Source organism: Sinocyclocheilus grahami, unplaced genomic scaffold (assembly GCF_001515645.1).
Source record: "Sinocyclocheilus grahami isolate Dianchi unplaced genomic scaffold, SAMN03320097.WGS_v1.1 scaffold1.1, whole genome shotgun sequence".
NCBI lineage: Eukaryota > Metazoa > Chordata > Actinopteri > Cypriniformes > Cyprinidae > Sinocyclocheilus > Sinocyclocheilus grahami.
Genome location: NW_015505180.1, coordinates 2,116,652 through 2,135,019, shown reverse-complemented (window position 1 = coordinate 2,135,019; position 18,368 = coordinate 2,116,652). Strand labels below are relative to the sequence as shown.

Genomic DNA, 18,368 nt, shown 5'->3' with positions numbered 1-18,368 from the left:
TTACATTTCTGCTACCTCCGCCTTCCTTTGCCGCCCCCCCCCCCCCCCCCCCCACACACAGAAGTGAAACAAGTGTCATTGCAGTTTAAATACATGTATGTCTGATTCTGAAGACAGATGTCACCTGTTTCCCCGACAACGTGTTTTAACCAAATGTGCCATGAAAGCATCAAGATATAGATCACATCTCTTCCATGTAATTTCAGTTTGTGTCCTAATCAATCACGACAAGTGACACACGACAAGGCGTTTTGCCTGTCACTTTGTTTGTTTTTGTTACACTGCGTTGACAAGCCCTGCACACACCTCATAGCTTTATATTAAACATGAAATATGTTCTGAAGGGCTGTGATTTTGTGGCTTCACACAGTATTGCACTTTTAGTGTTGACAGGAAAATTACTTGACACTGAAAACTTGTCGTGGTGTGGACAAGTTCTCCCTGGATTGGTGCAGTTGTACATGCAGAAATGAACACTGCAGAAAAATAATAATTTTGGAATCAGTATTTTGTGTTTTTCCATTAAAACAAAAAATGAAGTCTTAAAAAAATATCATGAGTACATTTTACAAGAAAATACTATTTCTGTTTTTCTACTTGCAAATTTCATTGAATGTGTTGCTTGCTATTTCTTTGTAATTAACTGTGAAATGTACTAGCAATTTCTGATTGAAAATGGTTTCTACACCAACTTTATTTCCACGTAGTGCTAAGCAGTGTTGGGTGTAACGCATTACTAAGTCAGTCTTTCCCATCTCTCCAGCCATACCAGCACGCAAATGTAATCACCTAGGTACAAAAAATTGATAAAAAAAAAAAAATCAAGAGTCATCTACTTTTCATAGTTTTTGGAAGAAGACTTGCTATGAGGACTAAGCCGGAAATTTACCTCAGAAGAGCAGCACGATCTGAAGCAGCTAAATAACATTAGTTAACGTGTTATTTTTTACATAAACATGTACGCATTTTACGTTGGGCTTTTCCTGATCTACTATCAGATGCTAAGCTATAAGAATTTAGTTTATAAAATATCAGAATGTTGTTTATGAACTTTGTGGTAATACAAAGCATATGTGCATGAATGACAATAAATATACTGCAGAAATACAGTATTGATGATGTAATTAGTAATTAGTAATTCATTACTTTTTAAAGTAACACCCAGCACTGGTTTAAAGGATGCTTCAAAATTTAATTCAAAAACAAGCCAAAAATAATGATTAAGAGATTGAGACAGGCTTCTGTTGGCAGGTACAGTTTCAAGCGAGCCACTGAACTCTGGAACAGCAGAAAGAGATGGACATGAGGCTTTTTTATGGCTCTGGGGATCGGTGTGTGTGTGTGTTTGAGATAGAGAGACAGACAACTCAGAACCTTTTGCTCGACGTTACCCAGCGGGGGATCTGCCGTTAGTTTTTTACAAACCGGTCCAACACCCACTCGCTCCTATGTGTGAGAGACAGAGGGATGATGAAGGGAAAGAGAAAAAGAGGAGTGAGGAGAGAGGAAATTAGGAGGCATGGGGACTAAAGGAGACAGCTGGTGGAGAGATAGAGAGAAGATTGAGGTGTGGTTTTCGAGACACTGTGTGTGTGCTGAACGCCTGACTCACCGTTCTTGGAGGCAGAACTGGCTGACACACAGACAAGCTCTCAGCTATGTTACGTGGGTCAGGTTTTGCCTACATTGCGGGGACCGAATGTCTCCACAAGAATGAAAAGCTTAAAATATCTACAAAGGGAAACAGCTTAATAAACATGATAAAGCCTTACAGTTATTTCAAAATGCTTTATTTATTTATTTGTTTGTTGTGTTTGTTTGTTTTTTGGTTGTTTTATTTATTGTGAATTACAGAGCTAAATTGAAAAAAAAAAAAATACAAAGATAGATAAACGTTTTACAGAGAAATAAAGACAAAACTTTAGACCAAATTAAGACCCCCAAAAAACACTACGTTCTACTAAGTTCATAATATCTATTAAAAATAATAATAATTTAAATAAAAAATGTAACCATGTGATAAAAATAATAAACATTTCTTAATTTCGTCATGACATTTCTTTGTTTGACCTTTTTTGAAATCCTAGTCTTTTCTTATTTCCACATTTAAATTAGATTTTGAAACCCAGATTTTGTTATATTTTTTTTAAATTTTACAAAAATTATAAATATTTATTAAGACTTTGAAACCCCCCAAAAAACAGATTTTTATTTCAATTTCATTTATTTATTTAATTAGTTAGTTATTTTTATTCATTTGTTTATTCGTTTGGTTGTAAATGTACGTTCATTTGTTCATTTGTACATGAATTTGTGAATTACAGAGAGAAATTACCAAAAGAAAATGGACCAAAAAAGTTTTTTTTCCAAAGGGGGAAAAAAAAAAACTTTTATTTATGTTAAGGAGATCTCATCGTTTTTGGGTGTTGTGGCATTTTTCTGTATGTAAGAGTGATAGATTATGTGCTTTATGCTTGTTTGGTGCGCTTAGCCATCTGTAATCCCTCATGGTTTCTCCCTCATCTTTTCTTTCTTCCTTTGAGAGGAAATTAAATGTTATGACAAAATCACAAAGAGGATAAATATTGCACAAACAAACATGAGAGGCAAAGAAAAGTCTGTTCTCCGTCCGTTTGAAACCTCCTATCCCTCCACTAAAAGAACTGCATTATTAAACTCTCCGTCTTTTTCGGTAAGCCTCTCTCTTTTTTTTTCTATCAATGCCAGCTTGACATTGGCGTATATGGCCAACTTCGGTAACACTCCCTACCAGTTCTGTAAATACAAAGCAATCCATTAGTTCATGGGATATTGTTCTCCCGGTAAAATAGAGGAATAATTAGATGAGTATTGTGTTTTTATTGTTATTCTGTTTTTAAATGAGAGTAATCGACTGAAGCACAAAGACTCAGAATTGTCTTTTCCATCAAATATCCTGTCGCAGAGATGCTTTCTGAATCAAAATGCTGTGCGGGAAGCTCTCCCTCACTCTCTTTTTATCTTCCTCTGAAATGGAGACTGTAGGGAGTCGCATTTTCTTTCATATTTCAGCTCTTACCTCTTAGAAGATTGGCACCATGTATTATCCATCAGATTGGCTCAGATGCTTCACACATGCTCTGTTCATAAAGGAAACCCAATTACAGCTGGTCCTCAGGGGTTAAATGCCCTGGGCTCGGGGGTCCTTCCTCTTAAACAAGACGCTTCTGCAGGCTACTTGTTAATTCTTTATGTGATGGGTGTATAGCAAGGGGATGTAAGCACCTTCAACTTGCAGTCTTGTGGAAAAAAATGCCTGCGGTCTGTCGCTGAACTCCCTAACTGTGTCTTTGCGCCAGGATGGGAGTCTCGAGAAGTGTTTACTCATAATATAAAGCTAGAACGGAGCCCTACCCCTATTAAATTTGAATGAGAATATCTTCAGAAGCTCTAGTGAGACAGTCCCACAGGGAGGAGCATAACATTATGTGTACAAAGAGATTCAAAACAACTGCTGCTTGGGTCTGCCGATAAAACTCCTCCATGTTTATTTAAGTGCTATGATTATGTCTGCTTCATTGGGTTCGTGTTTTCCAAGGCATTACTCATCATGTCTAATGAGGTGGAGCTAATTAGTGTTTAGCTGTTGAGCGTCTTCCCTCACTGTGCAACATAGACCTCAATTTTATCATAATCAGAGTAACACAAAACAAACTAGATTTAAATATATTTTATATGTATTATATATTTTATATTTATTATAATGTATTTTATTATTATTATATTTATTATATTACTTAAATATTTATATTTATTTTATATATTTATTTTTTCATATATTGTTGTACATTTAAATTTATAATACAACATAATATTTTCATTTTTAATTAATTAAATAAAATAATTAATCTGTTTAATGAGGTGGAGCTAATTAGTGTTTAGTTGTTGAGCATCTTTCCTTTACTATTTATCTTGCTTAACACTGAAAATTAATGTATAATATTATGTAGAATGTAAAATAATTATAAAATATGTTTTACTTTTTATATATATTTTGTATGTATTACATATTTATTTTGTGTATATTTTAATTTACAATACAGTATATATAATATTTCCATTATAATTATTACAATTGTTAAATATATTATTTTAAATTGTTAAATGGGATGATGGGGGGTTGGGGGGGGTTGCGTATTTCATTTCATTCTGTAACCTACTTGTTCTACAGATCTGTGTGTACTAGTGTTAATTGCTACTTTTTTTGACAGCATTGATAAAGTTTATGACAGATAATATCATGATAATTTTTGCGTTTCCCTTACCGAATGTCGTATCCTGTCAGCAAAAACCTGTTCATGTGCTTTTTTTGATTGCTTTCAGTTTAAGTGCCAGCGATGCAGTGTTGCCAGGTATTGATACTAAAATAAACTAAAAATAAATAATAAATCAACTGAAATTATTTGCAATCTTTTGCTTATAAGATAAGATAAAGATATCGCTGACTCTAAACTGAAACTTCCTACTTTATTAACTTTCTAAAGTGTTAAATTAAGTGGAAAAGACAAGTCCAAAAATGCTTATAATAGCTGCATCTGGCAATATGGAGGCTGCGCTCGCGCCCTCGCCCTCACTCACAACTCTCTCAAGCCTCGTTCACTCCACCAGCTTCTCGCAGCAATCATTTTCATAACAGGGACGCTAAACATTCTTGAAAACTGTCTAAACTGAATTATACATGTCATGCAGGCATTCATATGAGGCGTTTAACAGCAAATGAGTCATTCAAAGAACAAATTTTATTTTTGAACATGAAAAATTTACAGAGGTCCGTACCTCGGTGGCCTTATAGCTGGTTACGGGCCTGGTTATGAACAGCAATTCAGTTCTACTTTAAAGATAATGCTTTCCTCTGAATTGCCACTTTTATTGGGGAAACTCTGAGAATCTGCTATCTGCCTTCTCAGTAAGAAAAGGTGTGCTTTTGAACTTCCTGTTGGAGAACAGTAAGAATGAGACCAGGCTTTCATGCACACACCCTTGTTTGCATCGAGGCCCTTCTACAGTGCCGCGCTCCCCAGTGAGAACCAGCAGTGGGTGTGAATCTGTTCATTAGTGTGAGGATGGAGGGGGGGGGGATGAAGGGAAGGGGGAAAAAACCAAAGCAGGGCAGATGAAGGAGATAGCTGAGTGGGAACAGCCGGGACGTTAAGGGACTGAGTGGATTGATGACTTATCATTTGAAGAATCGTCCCTGATGAAATTGACTTGAGGATTTGACTGTGGACCCATAACTATTCCCGTCTGCACACATGGGATTGGATAATCTGTTTTACTTGGCACTTTGACTCGGGAAGTGTTCAGCCTGTTCTACTAGTATATTATACACCCTAATCCTCTTGATTATATCAAAATAAACTGTGCCTTTTTAAAGGAATAGCTCATCCTAAAATGAAATTTTGTTGAAAATTCACTCATTCTTCAGGGAATCCAATATGAGTTTGTTTCTTCATCAAAACAGATTTGAAGAAATGTATCATTACATCACTCACTCAGCAATGAATCCTCTGCAGTGAATGGGTGCCATCAGAATGAGAGTCCAAACAGCTGATAAAACCATCACAATAATCCACAAGTGTGTGTTTGAAACAAATCAATCATCAAGGCCTTTTAACATTAAACCATTGAGTTCATAATCCATAATAATCATTAAGACGTTTTTAGCTTCAAACCTTGCTTCCGACAAAAATTTGAGTCCTATATCCATAATTCTGCTTTCTCCAGTGAAAAAGTTGTCTAATCTGAATCAGGAGAGAAATATGCACAGATCAAGCACTGTTTATGCCGGGCTCATTAATCTACAAAGGCTAATTCTTTTCCAGACCCCATCTGATCCACCACTCAATGGAGTGAATTTGAATTAGTCTCTTTACAGACATCACTCTAATATTAAAATCCACCTTTTCTCCTCATGATGTTTTGCCCTCACAATTTGTAAAAACACATTTTTGACACTATCGGACCTGATTTAGTGAATATCATAAACGACTGTCTTTTGAGAGGGACTGTCCTGGATTGTTTTAAACTAGCCTCTGTGTCACTGAACCCTGAGAAGCCTTCGTCCAATCCTGTAGTTTATTCAAATTTTAGACCAATCTCTAACCTGCCATTTCTATCTAAATTTGAGAAAAAATTGTATTTACGCGGCTACAAAACCATTTGAATAGTAATGGTATTTCTGATATTTTTCAGTCTGGTTTTAAAACTCTACACAGCACAGAGTCTGCCCTTTTGAAAGTTTTAATGATATTTTAATATCCACTGATGCTAGTAATACTACAGCTTTAGTGCTGTTAGATCTTAGCTCTGCGTTTGATGTTGTTAACCATAGTCTCGCTTGGAGCGCTGCATCGGTTTTAGAGGCACGAAAGTTAAATCCTTCCTAAGTAGGAAGAGTTCTGAGATTGTAATGCATGCTTTTGTTTGATCATGCCTTGATTATTGCAATTCGCTGTATCATGGGCTGCCTGTCTCATCTATTCATAGACTTCAATTGGTCCAAAATGCGGCTGCCCGTTTGCCTATTATCGCATTGAATTCAAAATGTCGTTGTTTGTGTGCAAAGCGTTAAACAATCTCGCTCCTCAATACCTTTCGGAGTTGATTACTGAACACAATCCAGTCAGATTGCTCAGATCACAAACCAGTCATCTGCTACAGGTACCCAGATCTAGAGTGCAATGCAGGGGTGACAGAGCCTTTGCAGTAGCTGGCCTCAAGTTATGGAACAAATTGCCATTATCTATCAGTACAGCGACCACAGTGTCTGAGTTTTTTAAAAACCCATTTGTACTCTTGTGCTTTCAACGTCTTGTGAATGTCTATTTTAATTTTGGTGATGGATTTACACAATTTTGTACAGCACTTTGGTCAACCAAGGTTGTTTTAAATGTGCTTTATGAATAAATTAAACTTGAAACTTGAACTTAAAGTCCAAAATTGTTCTAAACAGATATGTCGGTGGATTTTTATTTTGATGTGAGAGGTAAAACAGGGGATGGACTTTGTCTCTGGACGAAGCGTTATTATGGATTATAATGCTTTGGATAAACTCAATGGTTTAATGTTAAAAGGCCGTGATGACTGTTCCTTTAAACTGAACTTTTAAAACTCACTACTGCAAACAAATGAAAATATATGAGGATCCCAAATGCTGAAAATGGAACAAATGAGATGGAGACTGTGTATTGGGCCGTTGACTTGTGACATTCCGTGACAAATTAGTGGCAAGGCTGCAGGACAGTGGGAACCCTGGGGGTTTGCCCGTGAATACACAGTCAATCAATACTCGCTACTGCTTACTGACAGCACAAATGCCAGCCTTTCCTCGGAGGGAGATGAGTGCAGTGTGTGTTTGTGCTCAAGGAAGAAAATGAATAAATGTCATCAGCACTGCCTACATCTATGTATTATTCAGCACTGTTTGTGTTATTTTCGCCGTTCTTTGTTTTTGAGGGATGGGGGATTTAGTGTTAGGCAAGTGAAATCGTTAGAAAAAGTGTGGAAATCTTAGTCAGAGGAGTGAAAAATATTCAGAACCCTTCCATGAAAAATTCTCACATCAGACATTCCACTTATGATAAAATGTACCACAGAATGTTTTCTTAAAGGGACAGTTCACCAAAACAAGAATGTTCTGTCATCATTTACAAACTCGAATGTACAATAACCCTCCATTAATGACCCCAGATTCAATTAATGCAATATGAATTTTGAATATGTGCAGATGTGCACAGTGTTAAGCTTTTAATGTGCAATATTTAAATATAAGCAAATATGAATTACATTTAAAATAAACATTTACACATCTTTGTCAAAATTCTACATTTTTGAGGGAATTATCCCTAAAGATTTCTCAGCCCATGCAATGCTCACATGCAACACTTGCAAACCTAATTCGAAAGGTCCTTTAGGCGGTTTCTCATTTTCTGTGCTCTTTCACAAAGATTCTCAAGGCTACATACATTTTTTCTCTCTCTCTCTCGCACACCCACAAACACACAATATTCATCGGGTTTTTGTTTTACCCTGTCTACTCAGTCTTGCCTTCACTCCAGACATTGAACTTGGCATTGAAGTACAATGTAATACACCTCTCTCTTAACAATCTAATGAGATGGGTGAGGTGAAACACATTCGGTAGCCTAAGGTTAAATTCACAAAATAATTTCTCTCCCAGTATGCCATTCTGAAGTTGTCATTGAATTAGCTGGGTCTGAGGGGCGCTCAGTGTAGCTTTCTGTGAGAGTTTAATCCAAGGACAAGCACTGAAAGTTGAATAGATTCTGAAGAGCATCATTATCAACAGATGTTGGATACGCTCCTTTCAAGACGCCCATGGAAAAAGCTCTATTTGTCCCCCTTCCTTTATGTCTGGTGTGAGGACAGACATCAAATATACTTATGTAGATTTGCACCCATTTAGGAATTTGAAAAGGTTGTGGAAACAGGACAACACGCTTGAGCATAACTCAACATTAGAATACACACTTTATGGCAGTTTTATTTTTTCATGAAATTATGGTGATAGATTAACATTGTATTGTATTTAATCGAACATTTTCTGCTTTGTTATTCTTGTTTGTGAGCATATTTTACACACGCACACACACACATACGCACACAGCTGCATTTATTTAATCAAAAATACAGTAAAAACAGTAATATTGAGAAATGATATTACCATTTAAAATAATTGTTTTCTATTTTAATATATTTTCAAATGTTGTTTATTCCTGTGATGGCAAAGCTGAATTTTCAAACAGTCTTCGATGTCACATGATCCTTCAGAAATCATTCTAATATGCTAATTTAGTGCTCAAGAAACATGTATTATTATCATTAATGTCGTGCAGATTTTTTTCAAGATTTTTTGATGAATAGAAAGAAAAACTAAATAAATAATGTAATAAATAAAACACACACACACAATATAGATATAGATATACATATACACAGTATATACTGTATATATACACACACACACACACACACACACACATACAATCTTTAAGTGTCTTTCTGGCTTTAAATACCATAACAGATCATACTTTTCTTTCTCGTGATGTGTGACGACTTTTGACATCATTCAGGTACAGTTGTGCTCACCTAGAGTGACACTGTGCGCTTTTTCTGAACACTTCTTGGGTTTTCTCATGCATTTCTCCACCTTGTCTCTTTAGACATCGACGAGTGCTCCGATGGATTTGTGGAGTGTGACAGTCGAGCCACTTGCGTCAACCTACCTGGCTGGTATCACTGCGAGTGTCGCGATGGCTACCATGACAACGGAATGTTCTCGGCCAATGGAGAGTCATGTGAAGGTAACGTGTTTCGAATGAAACAGTGCATCTTTTGAATGGAAGTCAATATAGAGAGATATATTTTGCACTCAGCATGGTGTGTGTCAGTAGTTACGACATACACCAGCTAACTAGGTCATGCTAACCAGATAAATCGTGACTGCTTGGATTTAACAAGTTATTTACTTTGTCTTTGGTGTCTTCTTTGTTTCTGCATGGCAGACATTGATGAATGTGAGATGGGGCGGCACAGCTGTGCTAATGACACCGTGTGCTTTAACGTGGACGGAGGTTATGACTGCCGCTGCCCACACGGTAGGAACTGCACGGGCGACTGCGCCCACGATGGGAAGGTGAAACACAATGGGCAGATTTGGGTGCTGGATGATGACAGGTGCTCGGTCTGCTCTTGTCAGGTGAGACAAAGGGGCTGATGGGAATTGTAGTCAAAATAAAACTGTTTTTTTTTACTCAGTCTCCACCTTTCTCTCCTGTTTTAGTCAGGGTTGGTGATGTGTAGACGGATGGTGTGTGATTGTGAGAATCCCACGGTGGATGTGTTGTGCTGTCCTGAATGCGATCCTCGCCTGAGTTCTCAGTGTTTGCATCAGAACGGTCTGCTAGCGTACAGTAATGGAGAGACCTGGGTGGAGAACTGCCAGCAGTGCCAATGCATGGTGAGTGGCAGCATGTTATGCCAACTCGATGTGGTAATACATTATGACTGCCAGTATATATTTTTTATCTAATATGTAGTATATGGTCGACATTTGGAAGAACTATTGCTAAAGAACATTAGAAAAGATTCTATTAAAACGATTATTGAAATATCTCAAACAGTGGGGCCCACATTCTTTTTGAGACCAATTGTAAAAATGCTTTTATTTTGCATGCATTTCTATATATTTTTTGTCATTATAAAATGTGTTAATGAATCTGATATATTATAAAACCTAATGGTTCATATAGTATGATCTGAGAATGTTCCAAATAGCATCTTGTGTATTGGAATTTATTAAATGTCATGTTATATTTAATATTACTTAATACTTAATATTATATATAATATCAAAAAATAAATATTTATATTTATAAATTTAATGTAAAAATATGTAATTAAAAATATGTAATTAAAAATTAAGATGTTTGCATACTTTTGGATATGATTATTATTTGTGCATTAATTATAAAGTTAATTATATAATATGAGGTAAATGTAGTCTTTTTTATATTATTTTATATTTTTGTAATATTTTAAATGTCAAAAAAAGTATTTATTAATATTTATTATTTAGGTATATGCATATTTTTTAATATTTTAAATAATCTGTTATACATATTATGTATTTAAAAATAATATATTTAAACATTCTTAAATATTTTTAACATACTTTTTGTTCTACATTTTTTTATGTACATTTAAAAATAATTACACTAAAAATTAACATGTTCTCAGACTTTTGTATATGATTATTATTTGTGCATTATTCAATTGTATAATATTTAATCATAATAATAATAATAACACCAACAATAATTCGTAATATTCGTAGAAGTAAAAAATATTTTAGAAACCATTTTTGGAGTTTTTTAAAACTATTTGGAAACTATTTTTGGAACATTTTTACCGTCTATGAAATGAGAGCTCTTTAACTTATGATCACCCACATTTATATATCAACAGCTGTTCAGCTGTTCATAAGTAAATTGGCAAAAACAGCCTGATAGTCAGAGTGAGGGTTGGAACATTTTCTGGACTCGAAGTAAATAACTGGACTTGAGGTAAAGAATATGATGCAAAAGTGTGAAATATGTCCTCTTTAACAAACAGTAAGCATTCACAAATGCTCAATGCTTAGAATAAACTCCACTGTCATTCTGTTCCCTGTGTATTAGATTTGGACTCAGAGACTGAAACTGCTGGTCACAGTGGAACTTTCTGCAATAACTCAGTCAGGAAGTTTTGTGCCAAACCTTGAACAATGCCGTTTTCAGCCCCTCTGGTGCTTTTCCCTCATGTGTGCTGTGTGGTCCAGCACTGAACTTTCATCCAATAGCCATTTTTTCTTTCTTTATGCAGAACTTTTTGCACTCTGAGAAGAATTGAATTACAAAGTCCAGCTAACTCCATCTGTCTCTCTTGTGAAAATCCTTACTGCAGTATTTGCTGAACTGACAATGGGTTCAAACAGGGCTCCTAAACTTGTCAGCGGATCTTCACATGACATGCCAGGCTCCCAGCTCACATTTTCTCTGTCTGAGAGATTTTTTTAGTTTACAGAGAATGACGTTTTTCCTCAGGGTTTAGGACTGCAAACCTTAATGAAACTTAAACTTAACATAATGAATTCTGTTAAAGACTTCTGGACAGTTGTGGACAGTGTAACAGACGAAAGGCTTGTTTTCCAGGCTAATGCTAAAGCCAGGCTCTGGATTAATTGCTCAATAACTGACTCTCAATTGAAAGCTCTTTTTAATCCTAGACAAGCATAATCTGTGTCCTTTAAACCAGTTTTGAGAAAGGAACATGATCAAACAGAGCCAGTTTTGCATGGCCATATTGAAATTTTATTAGGTTTTAGTACAGCTGCTTTTTGTTTGTCTCTTTTATGTTGTTCTTATACCGTCGGACTGTTATCACATTCTCTTTCAGTCAGCGCTTTCTTTTAGTCATTTTCAACTCATTTTCTCTTCGAATCCCTTCTCATTAGTTTTTTCCTTGTTCCCTGTGAAGTAAAAAGAGCACAGAACTTGAAAGAGAGGAAGAGACACCGAAAAAGAGAGAATGGGGCAGGAAGAATGCTTTGTATTTTAAGAATACAAAAGTGTGAGGAACAAAGAATGTTTCCGGAATGGAAAACTCCAAGAGGGGAGAGAGACACATTCAGATAAATATCGGCATTCCCCTTGTAATCAAGGTCTACGTAACCCGCTCAGTCTGATTCAGGATGTAATCTGAAAAATATGTTTTCTTGCAGCGAAACTCAGCAATCAGTTCACCCCCAAAATTCTGTTCCCTGTGTATTAGATTTGGACTCAGAGACTGAAACTGCTGGTCACAGTGGAACTTTCTGCAATAACTCAGTCAGGAAGTTTTGTGCCAAACCTTGAACAATGCCGTTTTCAGCCCCTCTGGTGCTTTTCCCTCATGTGTGCTGTGTGGTCCAGCACTGAACTTTCATCCAATAGCCATTTTTTCTTTCTTTATGCAGAACTTTTTGCACTCTGAGAAGAATTGAATTACAAAGTCCAGCTAACTCCATCTGTCTCTCTTGTGAAAATCCTTACTGCAGTATTTGCTGAACTGACAATGGGTTCAAACAGGGCTCCTAAACTTGTCAGCGGATCTTCACATGACATGCCAGGCTCCCAGCTCACATTTTCTCTGTCTGAGAGATTTTTTTAGTTTACAGAGAATGACGTTTTTCCTCAGGGTTTAGGACTGCAAACCTTAATGAAACTTAAACTTAACATAATGAATTCTGTTAAAGACTTCTGGACAGTTGTGGACAGTGTAACAGACGAAAGGCTTGTTTTCCAGGCTAATGCTAAAGCCAGGCTCTGGATTAATTGCTCAATAACTGACTCTCAATTGAAAGCTCTTTTTAATCCTAGACAAGCATAATCTGTGTCCTTTAAACCAGTTTTGAGAAAGGAACATGATCAAACAGAGCCAGTTTTGCATGGCCATATTGAAATTTTATTAGGTTTCAGTACAGCTGCTTTTTGTTTGTCTCTTTTATGTTGTTCTTATACCGTCGGACTGTTATCACATTCTCTTTCAGTCAGCGCTTTCTTTTAGTCATTTTCAACTCCTTTTTCTCTTCGAATCCCTTCTCATTAGTTTTTTCCTTGTTCCCTGTGAAGTAAAAAGAGCACAGAACTTGAAAGAGAGGAAGAGACACCGAAAAAGAGAGAATGGGGCAGGAAGAATGCTTTGTATTTTAAGAATACAAAAGTGTGAGGAACAAAGAATGTTTCCGGAATGGAAAACTCCAAGAGGGGAGAGAGACACATTCAGATAAATATCGGCATTCCCCTTGTAATCAAGGTCTACGTAACCCGCTCAGTCTGATTCAGGATGTAATCTGAAAAATATGTTTTCTTGCAGCGAAACTCAGCAATCAGTTCACCCCCAAAAATTAATCATCATGTAAACCTGTTTCAAACCTGTAACTTCCCTGAAACACAAAAGGAAAGGATTTTAATAATGCACAGATCAACTCTAAATTCACATAAAAGACAAACCCAAAAAAGGGTCATTAAGTCATTATTTACTGACCAAAACACTGAGTCAGTGAGTTGAACTCAAGAATTGGGTTAGTCCAATCTGTAACCGAATCATTTAGACCAGAAATAGATCAACAGATTCATTAAAATGATTTGACACAGAATTATTCATCCAAAAACTGAAGATCACTACTTGATTCATGAACTCTAAAATTGCAGGCTGTCCTGGAAGTATGTGTTTTGTTGTTGTTTTGGTTGTTTGTTTTTTGAAAGAAATTAATACTTTTATTGAGCAAGGATGCAATAAATTAATCATAGCTGACAGTAAAGACTTATAATAATAAAAGATTTACATTTCAAATAAATGCTGTTCTTTTAAACGTTCTATAGTTTTTTCCCCCACTTGGCTAATGCACATGCACATCATAGAGTAAAAAACAAGTGACGCCTCACAAAGTGAATTGACTTATATTAACTGAAAGGCGGGACTTCCAGCTGCCATATTAAGCAAATGATCTACTCATTCTGTCCCTGGATAGACTAGACGAGTTTCTTCTCTGTTTGTCATACTCACACTTACCATGCAGTGTTTGTTCGGACTGACCTTCACACACTTTTATGTTTGTCATTCCAAGTACATCACTTTATCCTTGCACCTGTGGAAAGCATCCAAAAAGGATCAAAGCTTTGATATATTTTGACACATCACCTGCAGTCTAGCAGATGTTACTCAAAGTTTTAAAGAATACTGGAGGAAACAGAACCCTGTGTGTGACTATATTAACCCAGCTCTGACCTAGGAGTGTCGTATCGATCCTTCATTACACGCTCCTCTCTGGATCAGTAAGCGCAACACAGTATTTGTGATTTGCAGCTTGTTAAAGCGGAAGTGTGTAATTTATATGCTACTAGCCTCACTAAATGGAACTGCGAAAATATTGATTCTATTCTGTATAGGACTGAAATATGTCTCTCTCTGTGTGTTTCTCAGAGGGGTGAAGTGGACTGCTGGCCGATATCGTGTGCGCCGGTGGCTGACTGTGAGTTTACAGTGGTTCCAGAGGGCGAGTGCTGTCCGCGCTGCATCACGGACCCCTGCCTGGCCGATACCATTCAGAATGACATCACCAAGACCTGCGTGGATGATTACGGGATCACTCGCTTCAGCGGCTCCGCTTGGACCAAACACGGCACGGAGTGTTCCCTCTGCCAGTGCAAGGTACTTGACACTTACATAACTATCCACAGACACACACGTTGCAAATCACCAAGATCAAGCACTTTATTTATTATTGAGTGTTTAGACATAAACCCCTGTGGTTGTCATTATTTTTAAGCTGGATCCTTTCACATAAAACAAACACAGCTTTCACATGCCCGCTAAGGGTTTCATGGACATCTGGCTAATTCATTTTTAAACATTTTAATACCAGTTCAGTCAAAGGCAAATGCTTTTGGTCGTGCGCCCAGTCACATATTTTATTTATTGTTTTGGTGCATATAAATATTATTCATAAAACACTTACAGTGAGATCCAAAAATCTGAGACCCCATTGAATAGAGACCCCTAAAACCTAATTTAAACATGGAAATAAACAAAGGTTTAGAATTTTGAAAAATTGAAAGAAATCAAAGAAACTTTATGATAAGGTATCATTAATGGACCTTTTTCACAGACTGTGTTGACACGTTTCCACGGTTATTAGCATTGTAAATCTAGCAAAGTTTTTTATTTTAAAATGTAATATACATTTATAACACTATACTTTGTGTTTTCTTGCCTTGGCATCAAATTACATAAAACTAAACTAGATATTTTTGGAAGCTTGTTTCCACCACAGGATTAAAAAAATAAATAAATTTAAAATGAATTGCGACCTTTTTGTCTCACAATTCTGCATTTACATCTCACAATTCTGAGTTTATGTCTTGCAATTTAGAATTGTAAAAAAAAATGTGAAAAAGGTCAAATTTGCAAGATGTTAACTAGCAATTGTGAGTTTATAACTTGCAGGTCTGAGAAGAAAAGTCAGAGTTGTCAGATGAAAATTCACTATTACCTTTTTTATTTTTTTAATTCTGCAGCAGAACAAAAAAACTGAATTGTGCTATGTAAACTCAGAATTCTGGGGGGAAAACGAGATGTGAACTTGGAATTGCAAGAAAGTAAGTCACAGTTTATATCTTGCAATTTTGACTTTTAATATAAACTCAGAACTGCAGGGAAAAAAGTTTGACGTATGAGATAAAAAGCCACAATTACCTTTTTTTCATTCCACTGCAGAAATGGGCTTCAATACATATTTATTTTTAGCATGTCATGATTGGGGCTTCTTAGAAAATATAAATTGTAATGAAAAAACATTTTTAATAAATCCTCTCTAAATTATGGGGTAAATCATTAATAGACAGATAGCTAAGAAACATGGACAATCCAGCTGAGCTCAGAGAAAACAGTCCCAGATGCTGTGAGATGAATGAGATGAATGCAGGAATAAAGAACAGTGCTCAGGGACAGGAGATAATTCATCTACTTATTAAAGCACCTTATGTGACTGGCCAAGGCAACATTTTAGCCGAAAGATGAATCATGAGAGGCTGTACTGATGCTTATTTAATGCATTACACACATACAGTATGGAAATGGTTGAGAGGGTGTCAAATTGGCTGCTTTTCTTTTTTGACTAATGTCACCTTCCTTTTCCTTCCCTCCCTCCCTTTCTTTTTCTCTACAGAATGGTCACATCTGTTGCTCTGTGGACCCTTTGTGCCTTTAGTCCTATTCAAAGGCAAAATGTCTGACTACTTCTTCTTTTCTCGCTCTCCTATTGTCTGTTTTACTTTTCCCCCTCTTTGTCTCGGCTCTCTGTACAGTTCCATCCCCTTCAGAAGATCATTTTATACCAAATCCTCACATGTATTTTAACATAAACAATATACAGATAGCTAAGTCACTCATAACAAAAGATAAAGTAACTATCAGAAAACCGAATTGTTTTAGCTTTGAACAGTGTTTCAGATTTGCTTGATGCATTTGATAAGATGTTTATTTGTCGTTTATCAATTTTCATCGGAAACCATGACGCAATATTCAGATAAAGAGGTCGCAAATTCCATTCAATTTTCAGGTTTCAATATAAAAACTATATTGAAAAATAAAGGTTAACAGTGTTTTGTGCTTGATGGGTTCAACAGACTGCAGACATGGTAAAATCCTTTGTAATTGACCTACAGGTATTACCAGAGTTTACTTTTTTCAGTATTAATGGTTGTTCCGCTCCCTCCCTGGGAAAATATGATCTTGATGTTGTGAATAGTTAATTTAATGTTTGTTTCTCAAGTCTTTTGAATTCTGTCTTTACTTTGATGATTTTATGTTGCACCTTCTGTCAAATTGATGTTTTGTTTCCTTCAATGGCTCGGTGCACTATTGTGACATGGTGAAATAAAAGGTTTCCATTGAAAAATATGCAGATGCATTGTTGTTCTTTTTTATTAATTAAACTCAAAACAATCTAACAAATCTAATTGAGCAGTTGTGTATCAGAAAATCTCACATGCTGAATTCCATCTGAAACATTTTTGTTGCCAATTACTAATTTTATTTCTTTTTTTTATTTAGCTGTGTATCAGATAATGTTAGTATGTATAAATTCATTATATTTATTCATGTTTTACACATTAGACTTTCAATATAATTTGTATATTTTTTTGGATGTTTGATGTATATCAAGTTGAAGTTGTTTTTAATAAGTAATAAGGTTTGTAAAAGTCAAAAAGTGTGAATTATATAAATTGCAGTTTGCAATCTATTGTACTTTCGAGATGTGAGTTTTATTATATTTTGATTGACAAACATTTTCCTTTGGAATAATATGCACAGATGAATCTTTCACAGACTTTGATTTAATCTTGACTGTAAGTATATATTTTGAGAGGCGTTGGGATCTTTGAGGCCACTGAGGGTTTGAAATAGACAATGAAACAGAATTATTTTATTTTCAACATCATTATTTTGTCCACTTGTTTCCATTCTTGTTGATTCATTGTCATCCTCCATGTATCTTTTCCATTTCATGTCTCTTTTTAATACAACTATCTGTCTCTTTTCATCAATTTGGTGTCTGGATTCTTCTCATGCAGGGTGAACTTGGATTTATTTCAGTGCCAGTAATCCTGTGCAATTACTTTTGGTTTGAATAGTTGGTTGATAGTGGCTGGTTCTGTTTTCAGCCTCTCACATCTCTTTCTTTCACACGTACACACAGTTTTCCCGATGCAGGAGATTACTGCAGTGTGATGGCTCTCATTTCCATGATTTTACTGATCCCACAGATTAGACCACACTGCAGATCGGATGTCACTGTGCCAGCCCTCGCCTTATGAGAGCTTCGCCATGTGCCAACCTTTGTCTGACCTATAGTGTATGCTTGTATGTGTGGACATATGGGTGTGGGGTTGTCTCTGTGTTTTCTCTTAATGGAATATACAGTGGGGAAAATAATTATTTGATCCCCTACTGATTTTGTAAGTTTGCCCAATCTTTGTTTATTTTAACGGATAGAGAGAATATCAAGCAAAAAAATCCAGAAAAAAAACCCACTGTACAAAGGTTATAAATTTATTTGCATTTCAGTGAGTCAAATAAGTATTTGATCCCCAAGCAAAACTTGGTGGAGAAACTCTTGTTGGCAAGCACAGAGGTAAGACATGTCTTGTAGTTGGTCACCAGGTTTGCACACATCTCAGGAGGGATTTTGTTCCACTCCTCTTTAAAGTGATGTGACATGTATGGTG

At 36.0% G+C, this 18,368-nt stretch overlaps 1 protein-coding gene across 2 annotated transcripts in view; it reads left to right on the top strand.

Annotated features, from left to right (window-relative positions):
• Positions 1-17,033, top strand: part of LOC107582716 (protein kinase C-binding protein NELL2-like) — a 43,907-nt gene extending 26,874 nt beyond the window's left edge. For both annotated transcript variants that reach the window (XM_016268785.1, XM_016268698.1), the window contains exons 16-20: positions 9,222-9,362; positions 9,564-9,757; positions 9,842-10,018; positions 14,563-14,790; positions 16,307-17,033. In XM_016268785.1, coding sequence (XP_016124271.1) covers positions 9,222-9,362; positions 9,564-9,757; positions 9,842-10,018; positions 14,563-14,790; positions 16,307-16,348 — 782 coding nt within the window. In that variant the 3' untranslated portion in view covers positions 16,349-17,033. The remainder of the gene's footprint in view (positions 1-9,221; positions 9,363-9,563; positions 9,758-9,841; positions 10,019-14,562; positions 14,791-16,306) is intronic.
• The last annotated feature ends 1,335 nt before the right edge of the window (positions 17,034-18,368 follow it).